Source organism: Rhinolophus hipposideros, assembly GCF_964194185.1.
Source record: "Rhinolophus hipposideros genome assembly, chromosome: 8".
Classification (NCBI taxonomy): domain Eukaryota; kingdom Metazoa; phylum Chordata; class Mammalia; order Chiroptera; family Rhinolophidae; genus Rhinolophus; species Rhinolophus hipposideros.
In genome coordinates, this window is record NC_138054.1 from 73,454,208 (window position 1) to 73,469,673 (window position 15,466).

General features: G+C 38.7%; 1 protein-coding gene across 2 annotated transcripts in view; it reads right to left on the minus strand.

Annotated features, from left to right (window-relative positions):
• RBBP4 (RB binding protein 4, chromatin remodeling factor) overlaps positions 1-15,461 on the minus strand; it is an 18,272-nt gene extending 2,811 nt beyond the window's left edge. The window contains exons 1-11 of one of the 2 annotated variants that reach the window (XM_081055657.1): positions 15,122-15,461; positions 14,400-14,547; positions 10,841-10,986; positions 4,654-4,827; positions 4,207-4,322; positions 3,929-4,089; positions 3,699-3,825; positions 3,482-3,559; positions 2,325-2,401; positions 2,163-2,220; positions 1,966-2,076 (exon numbers count right to left, since the gene is read on the minus strand). In XM_081055657.1, the coding sequence (XP_080911783.1) occupies positions 1,966-2,076; positions 2,163-2,220; positions 2,325-2,401; positions 3,482-3,559; positions 3,699-3,825; positions 3,929-4,089; positions 4,207-4,322; positions 4,654-4,827; positions 10,841-10,986; positions 14,400-14,547; positions 15,122-15,137 (1,212 nt within the window). In that variant the 5' untranslated portion in view covers positions 15,138-15,461. The remainder of the gene's footprint in view (positions 1-1,965; positions 2,077-2,162; positions 2,221-2,324; positions 2,402-3,481; positions 3,560-3,698; positions 3,826-3,928; positions 4,090-4,206; positions 4,323-4,653; positions 4,828-10,840; positions 10,987-14,399; positions 14,548-15,121) is intronic. The other variant, XM_081055658.1, reaches the window with a different exon arrangement.
• Positions 15,462-15,466: the final 5 nt, after the last annotated feature.

Consider the following 15,466-nt stretch of genomic DNA (forward strand, 5'->3'; position numbering starts at 1 on the left):
AAATCCAGGCAAATGCTTTATTTACTATAACTGGTTTAATATAAAGTCTACAACTCAGGAATAGCCAAATGGAAGAGATGCATAGGGCAAGATGGGGAGGTAACACAGAGCTTCCATGTCCTCTCTGGGTGGCATCAATGTATTTACCAACCCAGAAGCTCATCAAACGAGATTTTTATAGAGCTTTCCCAAGAGTCTTTTATAGAGCTCAATCCTTGCTATCTGCGGGTAAATGGAACCAAAAGTTCCAACTCTCTAATCAAATGTTTGGTCTTTCTGGAGATCAGCTCCATTCTGAGCCTGTATCCAGGGGTCCCTTAAGTCACACCATTAGCCTAAACTCAGGTGTGGCCAAAAGGGAATCCTTATAAACAGCAAGAGACTTCTTGTAATAAATATTATGGTGTCAGAGGTGTACTAGACTTATCAGAATGATCATTTTGTAAGTTATATAAATGTCTAATCACTATGTTGTACACCTGAAACTAATATAGTATTTTATGTCAACTATAATTGAAAAAAATAGCAAGACTCCTACCACTCAGGAAATTCTAAGGATTTTAGGAACTCTGTGACAGGAACCTGAACAAAGACCAAATATTTAATACTTCTTATACCACAATTCTAAAAAACAAAACAAAATAAAACAAAAAAACCGACTAAAGTAAAACCTGGCCTGGAGGTGATGGCCTTAAAGATGATGTATGTAGTTCAATCTCGTACAACACTCCCATGGCAACTACTAAAATACCTTTAATTGAGAGGTTATTCAAAGCAGCCCATTCCTGTCAGAACTCTTACTTTTTATATTAATTTTCTGGGGTGTATAATAAGGAAAAAGGTATATCTGTGAAGGGTACAAAGAAGAAATCAATAGCTCCCTAAATGTACCAACCACATTTTGGCAAACAGACTTCTAAATATATACTTACATATAATCAAACATAAAAGACTAGATACACACAATTTTAATATGAAGTATTCCACCATCCTGTTCTGCAATTTGCTTTTCCCCTATTTATCAATAAGTAATAACTATTGTATAAAACTAAGCATACTTCTTTTTGATACATACTATTCCGAAGTATGGATATCGTATATAATTTGTTAATCTCATAGGCCACAAATCCGTTTTTCCTCATGTTGAGCCAAAAAGTTTCCCTTGGATTTTATTCCTGGCTCTAGATCTACCCTGAGACACCAAAAGTTTCTTTTGAATTCTTTTCATCAGGCTACCATTATTCAAAAGTTATGCAGTAACTTTTTTAAAAAATTGTGGTAAAATACACAGAACATAAAATGTACCATTTTAACCCATTTTAAATATAGTTCAGTGGCAATAAGTCTATTCACCTGTGTGTAACCACCACCACCACCCATCTTCAGAACACAACTATTTCTTATATATATTAGACATTACAGTTATCTTGACTCAAATGCTAGCAAACAGGGAGAAACAGGAGACAAGCCAATAATTAGGAGGCTACTGCAATAGTCCAGCAAGTGGTAATGAGAATCTGACCAAAACACTGGTGTGGAATAGAAACGGGAAAGTTGGGTATGTATGTTTGTAAGGTGAGTGTAGATGGAAGAAACATTGCAGAGATGGATCATATAAAATCTGATAAGTAAACTAGAGCTAGAGATGAACAGGAATGGAGAACTCTTGAATTTTCAAGTCTGGTGAGCTAGGGAAATGCCACAAAGTCAGAAGCAAAGAGAAATTAGGGAGAAGGAGGAAAGACGAAAAGTTCATTTTTGTTTAGTTGAGTTTGAGATACCAGTGGGATAACCAGATAAAGGTAAAGAGCAGGCAGGTGAAAACAATAACGTACAGACAAGTACTAAAGTCACATCAGGAGTAAACTGAGCAGAGATGACAGTTGTATTCATGAAGTATAAAAATATGAAGTGATACTGCATGATTACAATATTTAACCTCCTCCAAATGACTAAATTACTTACCATTTGCCACACTTGCATGATATTGTCTTCTGATACAGAACAGATCACCCAAGGTTCATTGGGATTCCAGGAGAAATCAGATATCTTGGCAGTGTGACCACCATGAATAAACTGAAGGACGGAGGAAAATAAAGACATGAAAAACCAGAGGATTTTAAATTATAGAGGATTTCAACTGCTCAATGTTTGTAACATACCAACAACTCTGGTGGCCCATCTTCTGCATCTTCTGGGGATTGCTCTTCTCCAATTTTACTACCATAAAAAGATTTTTAAAAGTTAAAATAAAATTTTCCTGAGTAATTTTGGAAAGTATAAACAAACAAACATAACTCCATAAAAACTAATACAAGACTTACCTTAAATCCCAGACATTCAGCCTGCGATCAGTACCACTGGAAGCCAAAATAGTCTCATTGTGAGGTGACCACTGAACCTACACAGAAGAATGAGGGAAATAGAAAATTAATGGTAAAATTATATTTAAGAATTTAAAATTTTGTAAATAAAAGTGAAGAAATCAAAGTATTCTAGACACTAAAGTTAAAACTGACAGGTAAGATCTTTTTTTTTGTATGAAAACAACCCATTATTAGACCTAGGATATCAGTTTTTGTTCTATTTCACCTTATATTTTTTGAAGTTCTCTTATCTATTTATTATCTAGTTCTGGCCTCTAGCCAAATGTCATCAAATTCTGACCTAAGAACTACAGTACAGAACTCTCTCTAGAAAGTCCTAGCTTCATGGTACAGATAAGAGACCATTAGTATTTAGGAAAGAATTTGGAATTTGGATACTCTCCAGGCAACACCACCCTTACAAGCAAGGACAAAAAGATAGGGTGGAGACAAAATGTTCCTTGGAGCAGGCTGAAGAATATAAAATAAGGTTGAGGGACTAAGTGCACGAGAGTATGGCTCACCTAGAGCCCAGTTCAGATGCCATTCATACACCAAAATTTTAACCACCCCTAGGTTCTTAACAATTCACAAAACAATCTATTATGGTGACACTACTAAAGGGGCCTTTCCTCCCTATAAAATTTTAAGCTCTCTGAGAGCAGACCGTAACGTATTTTCCAATGCCCCTGCAATAAGCTTTGAACACACAATTTCTTGAACTGAGCCAAAGGGCTTTGCATATTAAAAAAGGAGCTAAAGCTGATGTGGCAGAAAATATGGAGCCAGTACTTTAGGATTGAACTGCGAAATCAATATACACAGCAAGTTATAAAGAATGAAGGAATGGGAATACGGGAAGAAACAAGTGTCAGGAAAAAGGCTGATAAAAATAATCAGACACTAGTTTTCTTAATACCTCAGCAATGTAGGTGACCAATGGCCAGTTTGAGAAAGTATAGCAACAACAGAGGAAAAACAATCCCAATACCTACAGAGGTTCGCATAGGCAGACAACATTTCTATCATAGAAATGGGATAAAGCACAAGCATGCCCGCTCACACATCAAGGCCTACCTTCTTTAAAAAAAATTATCAGCATCAGTTTCTCTTACCTGGAATATTTCATCCTTATGTGATTCAAAGGAATGCAACTTAAGTTTCAGATTTCTCAGATCCCACAAGGCAACAGTCTATGTACAGAAAGGAAAGAGAGCAACCAATATTTTTACGACAAGAAAAAGAAAACCCATCAACTAAAAGATCTCTGTGCATTCAAAAGAAGCTAGAGAAATTCACCCTGTATTTTCTTTTAAAATAAATCAAACTGACCTTATCAGCTGATCCTGTAGCAAGAATGAACTCACTATAAGGATTGAAAGAAAGGCAGTTCACTTCAGCAGTGTGAGCATCAACTGAGTGGCTTGGTTTGCAAGTATTATTTGAACGAGTATCCCAGCTTTAGTGAAAAAGGAGAAAAAGGAAAAAAACTCAAAATGGGTAACTAAATATAAAACTTAGATAATTTATGAAGTAAAATTAAAAAAATGGATTCTACTCACATCATGAGTTTCTGATCATCAGCAACTGACCCAAACAGAGACTCATGGAGCAGATGCCAGGACACATCTTCTACTACTGCTGTATGCCCTGTAAAGATGGTCTTCGCATCCACAACTTTCCCTTCCTTTGGAACAGCACTGATGTCCCATAGGCAGATGGTCTTAAATGTAAAATTAACTATTATGGAAAAGGAAGAGCCTCACTTCCCCACACACCCCAGAAAAGAAACCAACTGATAACTAGCCCAGATTTCCTTCAAAATGGGAAGGATACACACGTGGTCATCTGAAGCACTAAGTAAGTGCCCACTGAGATTTGGGTTCCAAGAGAGCCCATAGCCTTCTTTCTGATGTCCACGGAGACGCAAGTCTGGATTGCACTCTCCAGAAGGATCTGCAAAGTAAGAGACACATCAAGACTATCCAGTCTACTGCCTCTTTGGGTCTACTAAGCATAATGGAATTTTGATCAAGAGGTCTAAAGCTCTTAATATTTATAATCAATACAGACACATTATGACCAAATATATAATGCTTAAGTTGCACCATCATTCTGTTCTATATAACGAAGCATTTTTTCACCTACAGAATGAAGAATATCCCTACATATCAATATAAATCAGAAGATGTTAAATTATGCAAAGAATAACAAGCAACTAAATCAGGTTGAGTGGAGCAATGTATTCCCATAGCAACTCATTATTCGAATCAAAGAGGGCAGATACCTGGTTTAGAAGGATGTTTCGTATAGTCAAAAACAAGAACATCACTGGATGGAGTCTTTGTTGCAATGATACAAGGGTTCTGGGGCATGTAACGTGCCCTGTTTACTTCTCCTTCATGGTTGATCTTGATTTCTATTTCAATTTTTCCACTAACAGAGCCAAAACCTCCAAATTCTGTAAATAAGAAATTAATTGCAAATGAAGACAAAGCAAGAGCTACTCTATATATGTCATTCAAAGTATTACACAGGTAAGCCTTTTCATTAGCAAACTGGCATAATACTAGACGTAATCTAGACATTTTTAGCACCATAAAATGCTTTCACATCTCTGATTTTATTTGATTATCATAACCCTACGTAGCAGGGAAGATAGCTATCTCCAAAAATTTTACACGGGAAAACAGGAGCTCAGAACCTACATTGAATCCCTATTTTTCTGATTCTTAGCCTAGTACTCTTTCAGCTCTTCCTCCAATGACTGCAGGTAGTTACATATCTAATAAGAAGTATCATATTATTCTCTAACAGTAAGGAACACTACTGACTCCACTTCAAAACTAGGTTCTCAATAAGCAGTTTTCAAACCTCGTTTAAAATACCAAAAAAGTGTGCTAAATAAATAAGACCTAAGACACTATGGTAATTACTATTAGGTATTCAGTGTGCTAGGTACTGAAGAGTCCCTCTTATACTATTTATTTGACACTCTAGTTTGGGATAACCTTTCTGAAGTACTATCACACCACTTCCTCTCCCTACACTGTTTCTCTTAGTCCAGTGAGGAAAACCAGAGCCACAACAGCTAGTTCCACTTTCCTAACCCCCACTTATACTTGCTAACCAGAGTCCTTGGTTGAAATAAACCAGGTAGGCAAGGACTAGACAAAAACATTTTTTATTTATATTTGACTACTGCATACCCTTAGAGTTCTCCCAAGTACCATTATAAAATGTATAATACAGTATAATTTGTGATTATGTAAGTCTTGGCAAACAGTATGTAAACAAAGGTAGTTAATGATTAGTGAAGGAATTATACAAGACAGCATGATAAGGTACCTAAGAGTCAGACCTTGTCCTAAATGATTCTGCCACTTACTCGCTTGGCGATTTGGGGAAGGCCTTCAATTTCTGAGCCCCAAATACCTTATCCATAAAGTAAAGTTGTGAGAGTAAATGAAAATTCTATTAATAGCATTGTTACACAAGTGTTCGATTTTGAAGGACAAAAATCTTTAAAAAGCAAGGACATAGGTGGGTAATGTAGCTGGTAGATTAGATAACTTTCAACTTCAAAATAACTTTAAAGAGGCTAAAAATCTGAAAATAAAAGTTCAAAATAGACTCTAAGAGACAAAAACCCCCATTAAACAATATTTTTTCCCCCAAGAAATTTATACCATGGAGCATCATCTACAATGTGAAAAAAGAAGACATGATATGATACATGAGCTCAAGGAACTTTTAGTCCAGACATGGAGATGAGCACACAGCTATAGATGACTGACAAAAAAGCATAACTGCCACCAGCAAAGGGATACCAATAACAAGGGAAGAGCAATCACTGGCATGGAGCCCACAGAACAAGAAGAAAGGATTACATAATGTGGTATATTTCAATTTTGGCTACATACTAAACAGAGGGCCTTCCTAACTGTAAAGTACAGAAATAAGAAATCAGCATAGAAGATTCACAACTGAAGTTTTATGAAGACAAGGATTTATCTATTAAAAAATGAGAAGCCCCCTAAGCTGATATGTCAAATGACAAAATTGAAGTATAAAAGTTTAACATGGAGAGGGTTTAGAACTGAGGATTCAATATATATATTTTAAGATTTTATTAGGGAAGGGGAACAGGACTTTATTGGGGAACAGTGTGTACTTCCAGGACTTTTTTTTTCCCCCCAAGTCGTCCTTTCAATCTTAGTTGTGGAGTGTGCCGTTCAGCTTCAAGTTGTTGTCCTTTCTGTCTTAGTTGTGGAGGGCGCAGCTCAGCTCCAGTTGCCATTGCTAGCTGCAGGGGGCGCAGCCCACCATCCCTTGTGGGAGTCGAACTGGCAACCTTGTGGTTGAGAGCCCACGCTCCAACCAACTGAGCCATCCGGGAGGCAGCTCAGCTCAAAGTGCTGTGTTCAATCTTAGTTGCAGGGGGCAGAGCCCACCATCCCTTGCGGGACTCCAGGAAGTGAACTGGCAACCTTGTGGTTGAGAGCCCACTGGCCCATGTGGGAATCGAACTGGCAGCCTTCGGAGTTAGGAGCACAGAGCTCTAACCGTCTGAGCCACTGGGCCGGCCCAGGATTCAATATTTTGCCTTTGGAAATTGGCTTTTGTTTCAATGACCCTATCTGGCACAAAGGGCTCTCTCTGGCATTGAGTTGTTGGGGGAAAAAAACTTGTCTATGTTTTACATCATTACAACCTGAAAATATTTTCAAAGTACAGAGACAAGCTGGCTCCACACTTCCACAGGAAGCTTTTACTGAAGTGGCAGTGGCACTGCATACTTGTTAAGGTAGATCCTGTGGACCTGTCTCCTTGTACAGGATAAGAGCGTACAGCAATATACTCTGAAGACCATCCAGCTAGATCTGAGAGGGCTGAAGAGCCCTCTGACTATGTCGCGCTGGGGGGACAGGCTCCTCTGTGGCGAAACAGGTCAGTGGATGACTGACTGGGATGGAATCTGTGTACTCAAAATTGAGGTGCTGTGAGAGGGAATCTATTGCCAAGCCCCACAGATATTGCTCTCATCAGAGAGAAAAAGAATTCCTCCAGAACCACATTTACTTCCATTTCTTACAGGAAATTCAATTCCATTATAATCTTATGGGACCACCATCATATATGCGATCTGTCATTACGTGGTTCATGACTGTACAATAAACTGAATGACTATCAAGTTTTAACTATATTTAGGTTTTGTTTCCTTCTCTCTCTAGAAAACACTATTTAAAAATTGAGGTATAACATAATACAGTAAGTCTAGCTTGATGAATTTTTACATATGTATATACTAGGAGAACCACCACCCATGAGAGAACATTACAGCTCTTCTCGCAGATAGTGCCACAAGGCACTATCGTGTCCCTCCCAACCAATACTCCCCCCATAAACTAGGTAACTGGTATTCTGATTTCTACCACAGCTAGACACTTTTTGAGCCCATAAACAGTTTGAAACTAAGAAGTTCTAACATCCTGAGTCAAATATTTAATTATTTCATCATGATTTAATAATAGTTTCTTACATATAATTAAGACCAAAGACTAAAGATATCTTCTTAAAAAACACAAAGCCAATTCCCCAAATACGTTGCTAAAATTAAACTTGTTGATATTTGAAGATCTTGGTAACAGTCAGAGGTAAAATTTTACACCTAACCTATTTTCAGGGCTTAAAAATGTGACTATAGCCAGGCTGAATCTAATATAAACAAACAAATTCTTTCTCATGTCAAAATAGGCCTACGTCAGTTTTTAGCTCTTTCAGTTTGAAAGTTCAAGGATCTTTTGAAGCGACCTGCCATCAATTAAATCAAACAGGGTCAAGTAGATGATAATCAATTACAACAGTTCAATTTGAGAGTCCAGGACATTTCATCTGAGAGGAAGGAGAGACCATAAAGATATTTACCTAACAACCACCCAAGAAACTTCAAGAGACATTAGGCTGTATCTACTTCCACCATGGAGACTACATGGAGAGAGTACCCCCAACTTTTAAGCACCAAGCCTATGTAGTGATCTGAAGAAGATATGGGGTGGGGGAAAGTAAAACAGAAGAGGAAGCAATGGGAGCTGCTGTGTAACCTTAGGGCAAGTTACAAAACATCTACAAGTATCAGTTTCCTTGTGAGGATTAAATAGGGTGATTTATAGTTATACAAATACATCATACGTATTACTAGTGTTTTTACTTGTTCTTTGATTATTAAACGTTAGTAAGAGGCACAAAGGTATCATTGGAACATAAAAGTGAATTGGTTTGGTGCCACTCAAAATATTCAGTTACCAGAAAAAGATTTGAATATATATACATTAAAAGACACCATTTCAAAAATCAGTGGAGAAAATGGATTGGTCAGTAAACGGCATTAAAAAAAAAATTGCATTTAGGAAAAAAGCTTGGATTCCTATTCCATACCTAACACCCAAACAAATACCAGAAAGATTAGTTTTAATGGTCAAAACATAAAATACCAAAAAAACAACAGCTAACTATTTTGGAAAAATCTTGGAATGATGAAGACCTTTCAAAATCTGAAGGCCATCCGATGGAAAGTTGGACAATTAAAACCATACAGCTTATAAATAAGACAAGATTATAAAATAAACTTGGAAAAACTACCTGCAACCTATTTACTGGGGATAACCTACCTTATACATAGATAACCCAAAAGAAAAAATGAGCAAAATATATAAATAGGCAGCTCAAGAACGATAGACAAAGACAAATATTTTAAAATAAGTTCAATATCATTAATAACTTAAAAACAATGTAAAAGACTGTAGTAGAACATTAAGTTCAATGTTGGTGAGGGCATGGAGAAATACGTAAATACATCTGTTCTTGGCGGGATTGTGAATCTTTTTTGGAGAGCAATTTAGCAGTATCAATTATACTTGAAAATGTTCTTGCCCTATGATCAGCATTCCACTAAATAAAGGATGGTTAGACGTGGCATAGTATACAGCCATCAAAAGGAAATGTTTCTATACACTCACACAGAAGTTTGTCCACAATACACCAAGCAGGAATCGTATATTCTATGCTGTATCCCCTATACCAAGAAAGATGCTTGGTATACAATAAGTACTCAACACATTTTTTGAATGCGTAATCCAAAAAGTGGGATAAATCATTCAGAAAACTATGTATCAAACTAACAGTGATCTACAAGAGATAAGTTTATGGGGGTGGGAGGTTCACATTTTAATTTGCTTTGATATTTAAAAATAATTTATTACATCACCAGAGTATTTGCTTTGTGCCTAAGTAACCAAAAATCCTATTTAAAGACAATTTATCTTCATCTAATAGAAAAGAAACAGGTTCAGAGACACTAAATGAGTTACCTAAAACCACACAGCTAGTGAATGGCACACCCAGGTCTAAAGCCCAAGTCTAAGTTCAGTGTCCCCCAACTTCCGTCACTGATGCCTACCCAGAAAATAACTTTCCAGCAATCATAACTGATAGCCACACACTTGGGTCAATAAGACAAAATGTTTGCTGAACTTTATCCTAAGAACTTATATTGCATTCTGCATCACCCTAAGCTAAATATGGAATAATCAAAAGATCAACTGCACATTACAATCCTGGGAAATAACTGAAGCCCAAAATAACTTAGATAAATAAATAGATACCGCTCATCAGGAGAAATCTAAGGTGAACACTAAATATCCATTTTTTAGAGCACAAATCTTAATAATGAGAGCCAATCTTCAACCCCTTGGTAATAATTTGAGTCCAAGGACAACAATAATGGAAACTCACTCATTTCTTCCTCTTCTGAAAGGGAAAGAGTATTTCATGCATAGTTAAAGTCTTAGATTATCTCCTAAAAATAGAATATAATTAAACGGCTCATTTAATTTTTATATACATAGCTAGTACTATGGTTAAGTTATTCTACCACTTCAAACCTGGAAAAAGTAATTTAAGCCAGTTTCTCAATCTTTTTTTCATTATCCTCCATCTAAGGAACATTTTGTAAAACATTTTCCTGATACCCACGATGAAATTTTAATATCACAGATATCCTGTATATCTATTTACATATGCTATGTGTATCTGTGCGTTATACATTCAAAGAATAAGACTGTTTTCACACACAACTTCTTCCAAAAACCAATTTTCACCCCCTTGGTGGCAGTTATCTCCCATGTTGAGAACACATGCATGCACAGTAATAATTTATGATGGAGTTCTGCTTTCAATTCTAGAAATCCACCCCCTCAACAAATTTAGTAGAGGAAGGTTTATAGAAAACATACAGAATCAAATATTTGTTGTCTTCTGACATCTAGCATCCACATTACAAACTCAGGCTTTCCAAAGCTGAAAATCCCGTTTCTATCTTGAGGCTACTCTATCAAACTGTACATTCTTTTTATAATTCAAAGATATGAAAAATATAACACATACATTCCTTCTTTCATCTTTAAGATTCCTACCTCCTTTCTCACTGTCGTAGTGTGAAGCGTCAAACTGAGCATCATCGTTAGGGAGCTGCACACTGGCTATCACAAGGTGGTTTTGTTCATCTGATGTGTGTGTCCCCAGGACAAGTCGATGGATGCTGAAATCTTTCCCTTCTGGTCTGTAATAGCAGTATGTATATAGTCACTATTCAACTAATAACACTACGAGACTACAAAGTCAGCGATATACATATACGCAAAAGGCACTATTACAATCAGATTTTGAGAGGAGAAAGTCACTAAGAGACCCATTTTCTACTTTTAATGTAATTTTCATAAAGCCTAGTAGTATAAGGATAACTACACAGCACTTAATCTTGTAAGTACAGTAAATCCTCATTTAATGTCATTGATAAGTTCCGTGACTTTAAGCAAAACCATGTATAACAAAACCAATTTTACCATGGGCTGATATAAACAAGAGATAAGTTCCTATGGCATCTCATCAACTTTATAACTTTATTCGAGGACCTGCTGTATTTCATAACTTGGACAAAAATTTACAACCGTGTTTCCCTGAAAATGAGACCTAGCCAGACAATCAGCTCTAATGCGTCTTTTGGAGCAAAAAATTAACATAAGGCCCGGTATTATATTAATTATATTATATAAGACCTGGTTTTATAGTAAAATAAGACCGGGTCTTATATTAATTTTTGCTCCAATAGACGCATTAGAGCTGACTGTCCGGCTAGGTCATATTTTCAAGGAAACACGGAATTACTTTGGGGAAAAAGTCTATTGTGAATTAACTATTCATCCTTTACAATGGGTTGGATGGACAATTATTGGGTACACTAATACTTCAGGTTACTTCATTATGTTAACTTCATTAAAAGAAAAAGGAACAGTAAACTAATTATTCAAATATTTACTAAGTGCCTAATCAATGGACACATTGCTTCAAATCAGAAGTACCGATTAAACGTGATTCCTGTTCTCAAAACATGAGGGGAATTAGGCAGTTATGTACACAAATGATTAAAATAATACAAGTCAATATACACTACATGAAAGGCACACAAGAATACTGGAGTTTAGATTAAAAAATTACTTCTGGAATGAAGAATGTGTTTATGGATAACTGAGCAGGTCTGAAAATGAGAAATGAAACCTGGGAGAGTGGGACATGGGCTTTGGAAGACAGCAGGTATTCCAAGGAAAGGGAACTGAGCGAAGGGGAAGGTCTACGAAGTGCCAAGTGCCATGTTGGGTCCTTCACATACCTTTTATCATTTAAACACCGTAAGGCATTATTCCAACTACAGATGCAGATACTTGAGCTTTAGGAAAATTAAGCAATTGGCCTAAGATCACACAACTACTAAGTAACATAACTAGGACTGAAGTCCAAATCTGACTTTGGATATGGGAAAACACAGTGAGAGAAAAAAATTAAAATAAGACTCTAAAGAAAGTTGGGGTGGGACCTACACGCAAAGAATATAGTCAGTTTGGAACATGTCATGTTTGGGAAATCAATTAAGATACTCCAGAGGACAACAGTAGGCAGCTGAAAATTCAGGAAGAGCCTAGAAGTTGGGTTTAAAAGATAACCAACAGGAATTCCTCTGCATAGAGGTGATAGGCACCTACTGGGTTTCCCCCAAAATAAGACCTACCTCGAAAATAAGCCCCAGTTAAGATTGTCAGCCAGAGAGACGCATTTAGTACGTTGTGACGATGTTCCAGAAGATGACATGACTGTATTTGAATAAATGTAGATTGTTGTACATGAACAAAATAAGACATCCCCTGAAAATACGCCCTAATGCGTCTTTTGGAGCAAAAATTAATATAAGACCTGGTCTTATTTTCGGGGAAACACGGTATATCTTAAATAGAAAAAGCAGAGGAAAGAAAAGAGGGTTGTCAACATAAAATTGGGAATTCCTGCGTTTAGAAAGTTAAAGAACCAGAGGAAGTGAGGGAGAGTAGAAGAGTATTGTAGAACTACATTTTTTTTAAAAAAGGATATGAATAAACACAAAAAAGGAAACACATACACAACTAATTAAACACTTGGCATTAGAGATGCTTATCAGTAATCCTCATCCTAAAAAATATTAACATTATGAGAAGACAAAAAAAAAGAGAGAAAGGAAAAAGTCAGGTATTTGGATCAATGTCAAACATTACAGAAAGATTTATTTACCTAGATCTGCTGAAGCAGAAAGTTACTAAAACGATAGCACAAATTTTAGCCTTGGGGAATTTAGTCTAATTCACTGCTTTCCAAACCCAGCTAATCACTACATTACATAGGAAGCTTTTTAAACATATGGGTTCCAGAATAATTTCATAGGTATGGGGTGGTCAATATTCAGGAGTCACTGGTCCAATATAATTCAGGACATGACTGTGAATCTGGAATCACAAACTATTTCTCATCAAGCACTCTGCCACAAGTTCGTAAATGGTTTGAATTACCACTGAGAACTCCTGACAGAAATGACTCCTTATCCTGAACTCAAGTAATTCTGATGATCAGTTGACTAGGGTGACTCCCGGTCATGATAAAGTACCCAATTCTAAATTTCTAGTAACCACATTTTGCAAGTATCTTGACTTCTCAAGACCCGAGTTTGAAGGAATTCATTATTTACTACATATAAAATATAACTTTTAAATGTTTTTCTGAATAGCAAAAGTTTTCTAATAGGAAATCCATTATTCCAACGGGCACACTGGTTTTGTTAAAACTTTATATTAATATCTAAATTCATCTTCATCTTTGCATTGTCACTTCCATATGGAAGCCTTTCCTGATATCCCAAGTTGAGGTAATTTTTCCTTCCTCTGATCATTTAATTCCCCCCCCCCATCCCTGATCATTTAACTTCTGTCACGCTTACATTTTTTACTGTTGTAGTTTATACACATGCAGTCAAGGCAGGGAAGGTGTCTTACCTAAATCTGTATGCCCTCGGATGTGGCTCCTGGTATACTAAATATTTATCTCCTCTATTAGAGGTAAGCTGGCCGTGCGTAAGAAATATGTCATTTATCTCTCACCATGCGTAATTCCCTCGTATGAAAACCACCCCACCTTCAGCTGCTAGTTCTAAGCACCCTAAGTATCTCTCTACAACTGCTCTGAGCATATATAACTACAATTATTAGTTGACGCTTGCCTTCAACTCGACTGTGCTCTTTCAAGGCAGGGACCATGTCACATTCCTCTTTGTATTAACCAGCTGCCACCAGTGGCTGTGAGAGTGATAGAACCGGACTCATCATAATACTTTCTGAAAGCTGACGAGTTGTTACATTGCTATTTGGTCCACGACGGTTACGATACGGCTCTTCCATTCAGTAACAGAAAAAGAAAACAGCATGTTCTCGCTTATCAGGAAAATTATTACAAAGTAGTTTTACGTTGCCTACTTTCTGCCCTAGAAAAAACTGTCACCAACAGGTTGTGATCACGTGCCCCCTTCAGATGAACGCAGCAAGGAAACTAGGGAAAAATCCAAGTGAGCCATCGACACTGAGGATACACCAAAATAACGTTCAGGAGATTCGTTATCACCTGGTCACATCTGGAAGCCACTGCGCAGTTAAGCTGGGCCACTCCAGAGCGTGGGTCATCACCAAGTCGTAAAGGAAAGGGGTGTTCTTCTTCCATATTTTGTACTCTTCGTTGATCACACGTTCTTCTACTGCGTCATCAAAGGCTGCTAAAAAAAAAAATTAAAAACAAATGAAGTTGGCGAGGGAACCGAGTCAACACTTCCCAAGCTAACGGCACGGCTGCCGAGCCCTGATAGGGAGCACATCTGCCTACATCACCCCTCGGAGGAGGCACCAACACGCTCTACCTCTTAGCGGGTCGGAACGCAGCTCAAGTCACGTCGCCCAGCCACTCCGTTAGCCGTCCGCGCGACGGCGCGGAGCCTCGGGGGCACGATCCCCTCCGCCTCAAGTCTATCCAACAGGCGAGGAGGCCCGAGCGCCGACCCTCGGGGGTAGGGAGCGGTGCAGGGCGGACTGGGAGAGGGACGGGCAAACCGACAGTGGACGTGAGAAGGGACCAAACACCCGCCGGGGCCCCCACCGCCAGCTTCACGCCGCTGCGCCGGGCCTCCGCTCCAGAGGAGCTGGTGGGCCGTTATCCCGCCCCGCGGGCGATTTCGTCTCACGCCTTCGATGGAGGGGATGGCACTCCGCAGAGTGGGGCCTGCCCTCACTGTTAGGCCATGTCGAAGCCGCGGCGCAAGCCCGGTACCACCCGCTTCCCTGAGGTAGCCTCACCTTCCTTGTCGGCCATGGCGGGCAGGCAAGCCAGGGGGATCCCGGGGTCGAGCGTTGCGGGAGGGGAGGGGAGGCTACGGGCGCTCGCTCTGCGCGCGCGGCCTCTATTGTTTCCTGCTGTCCCTGCGTGAGGGGGACTCGCGCACCTTCGCGCCAACACTGGCCAATCGGAGCGCACAGAACGGCGAGGTGGGCGGTGAATCCGCTTTCGCAACCTATCCAGTCGCGGGGAGTCACTATCCGCGGGGCCGAGGCGCGCGCTCCGCTCCTGCCCCCCACGGCCCGGAGCTGACTTCCTTCGATTGAGCGCGCGCGCGGCGTTGGTGGGAGTGCGCCCGCCAGTGT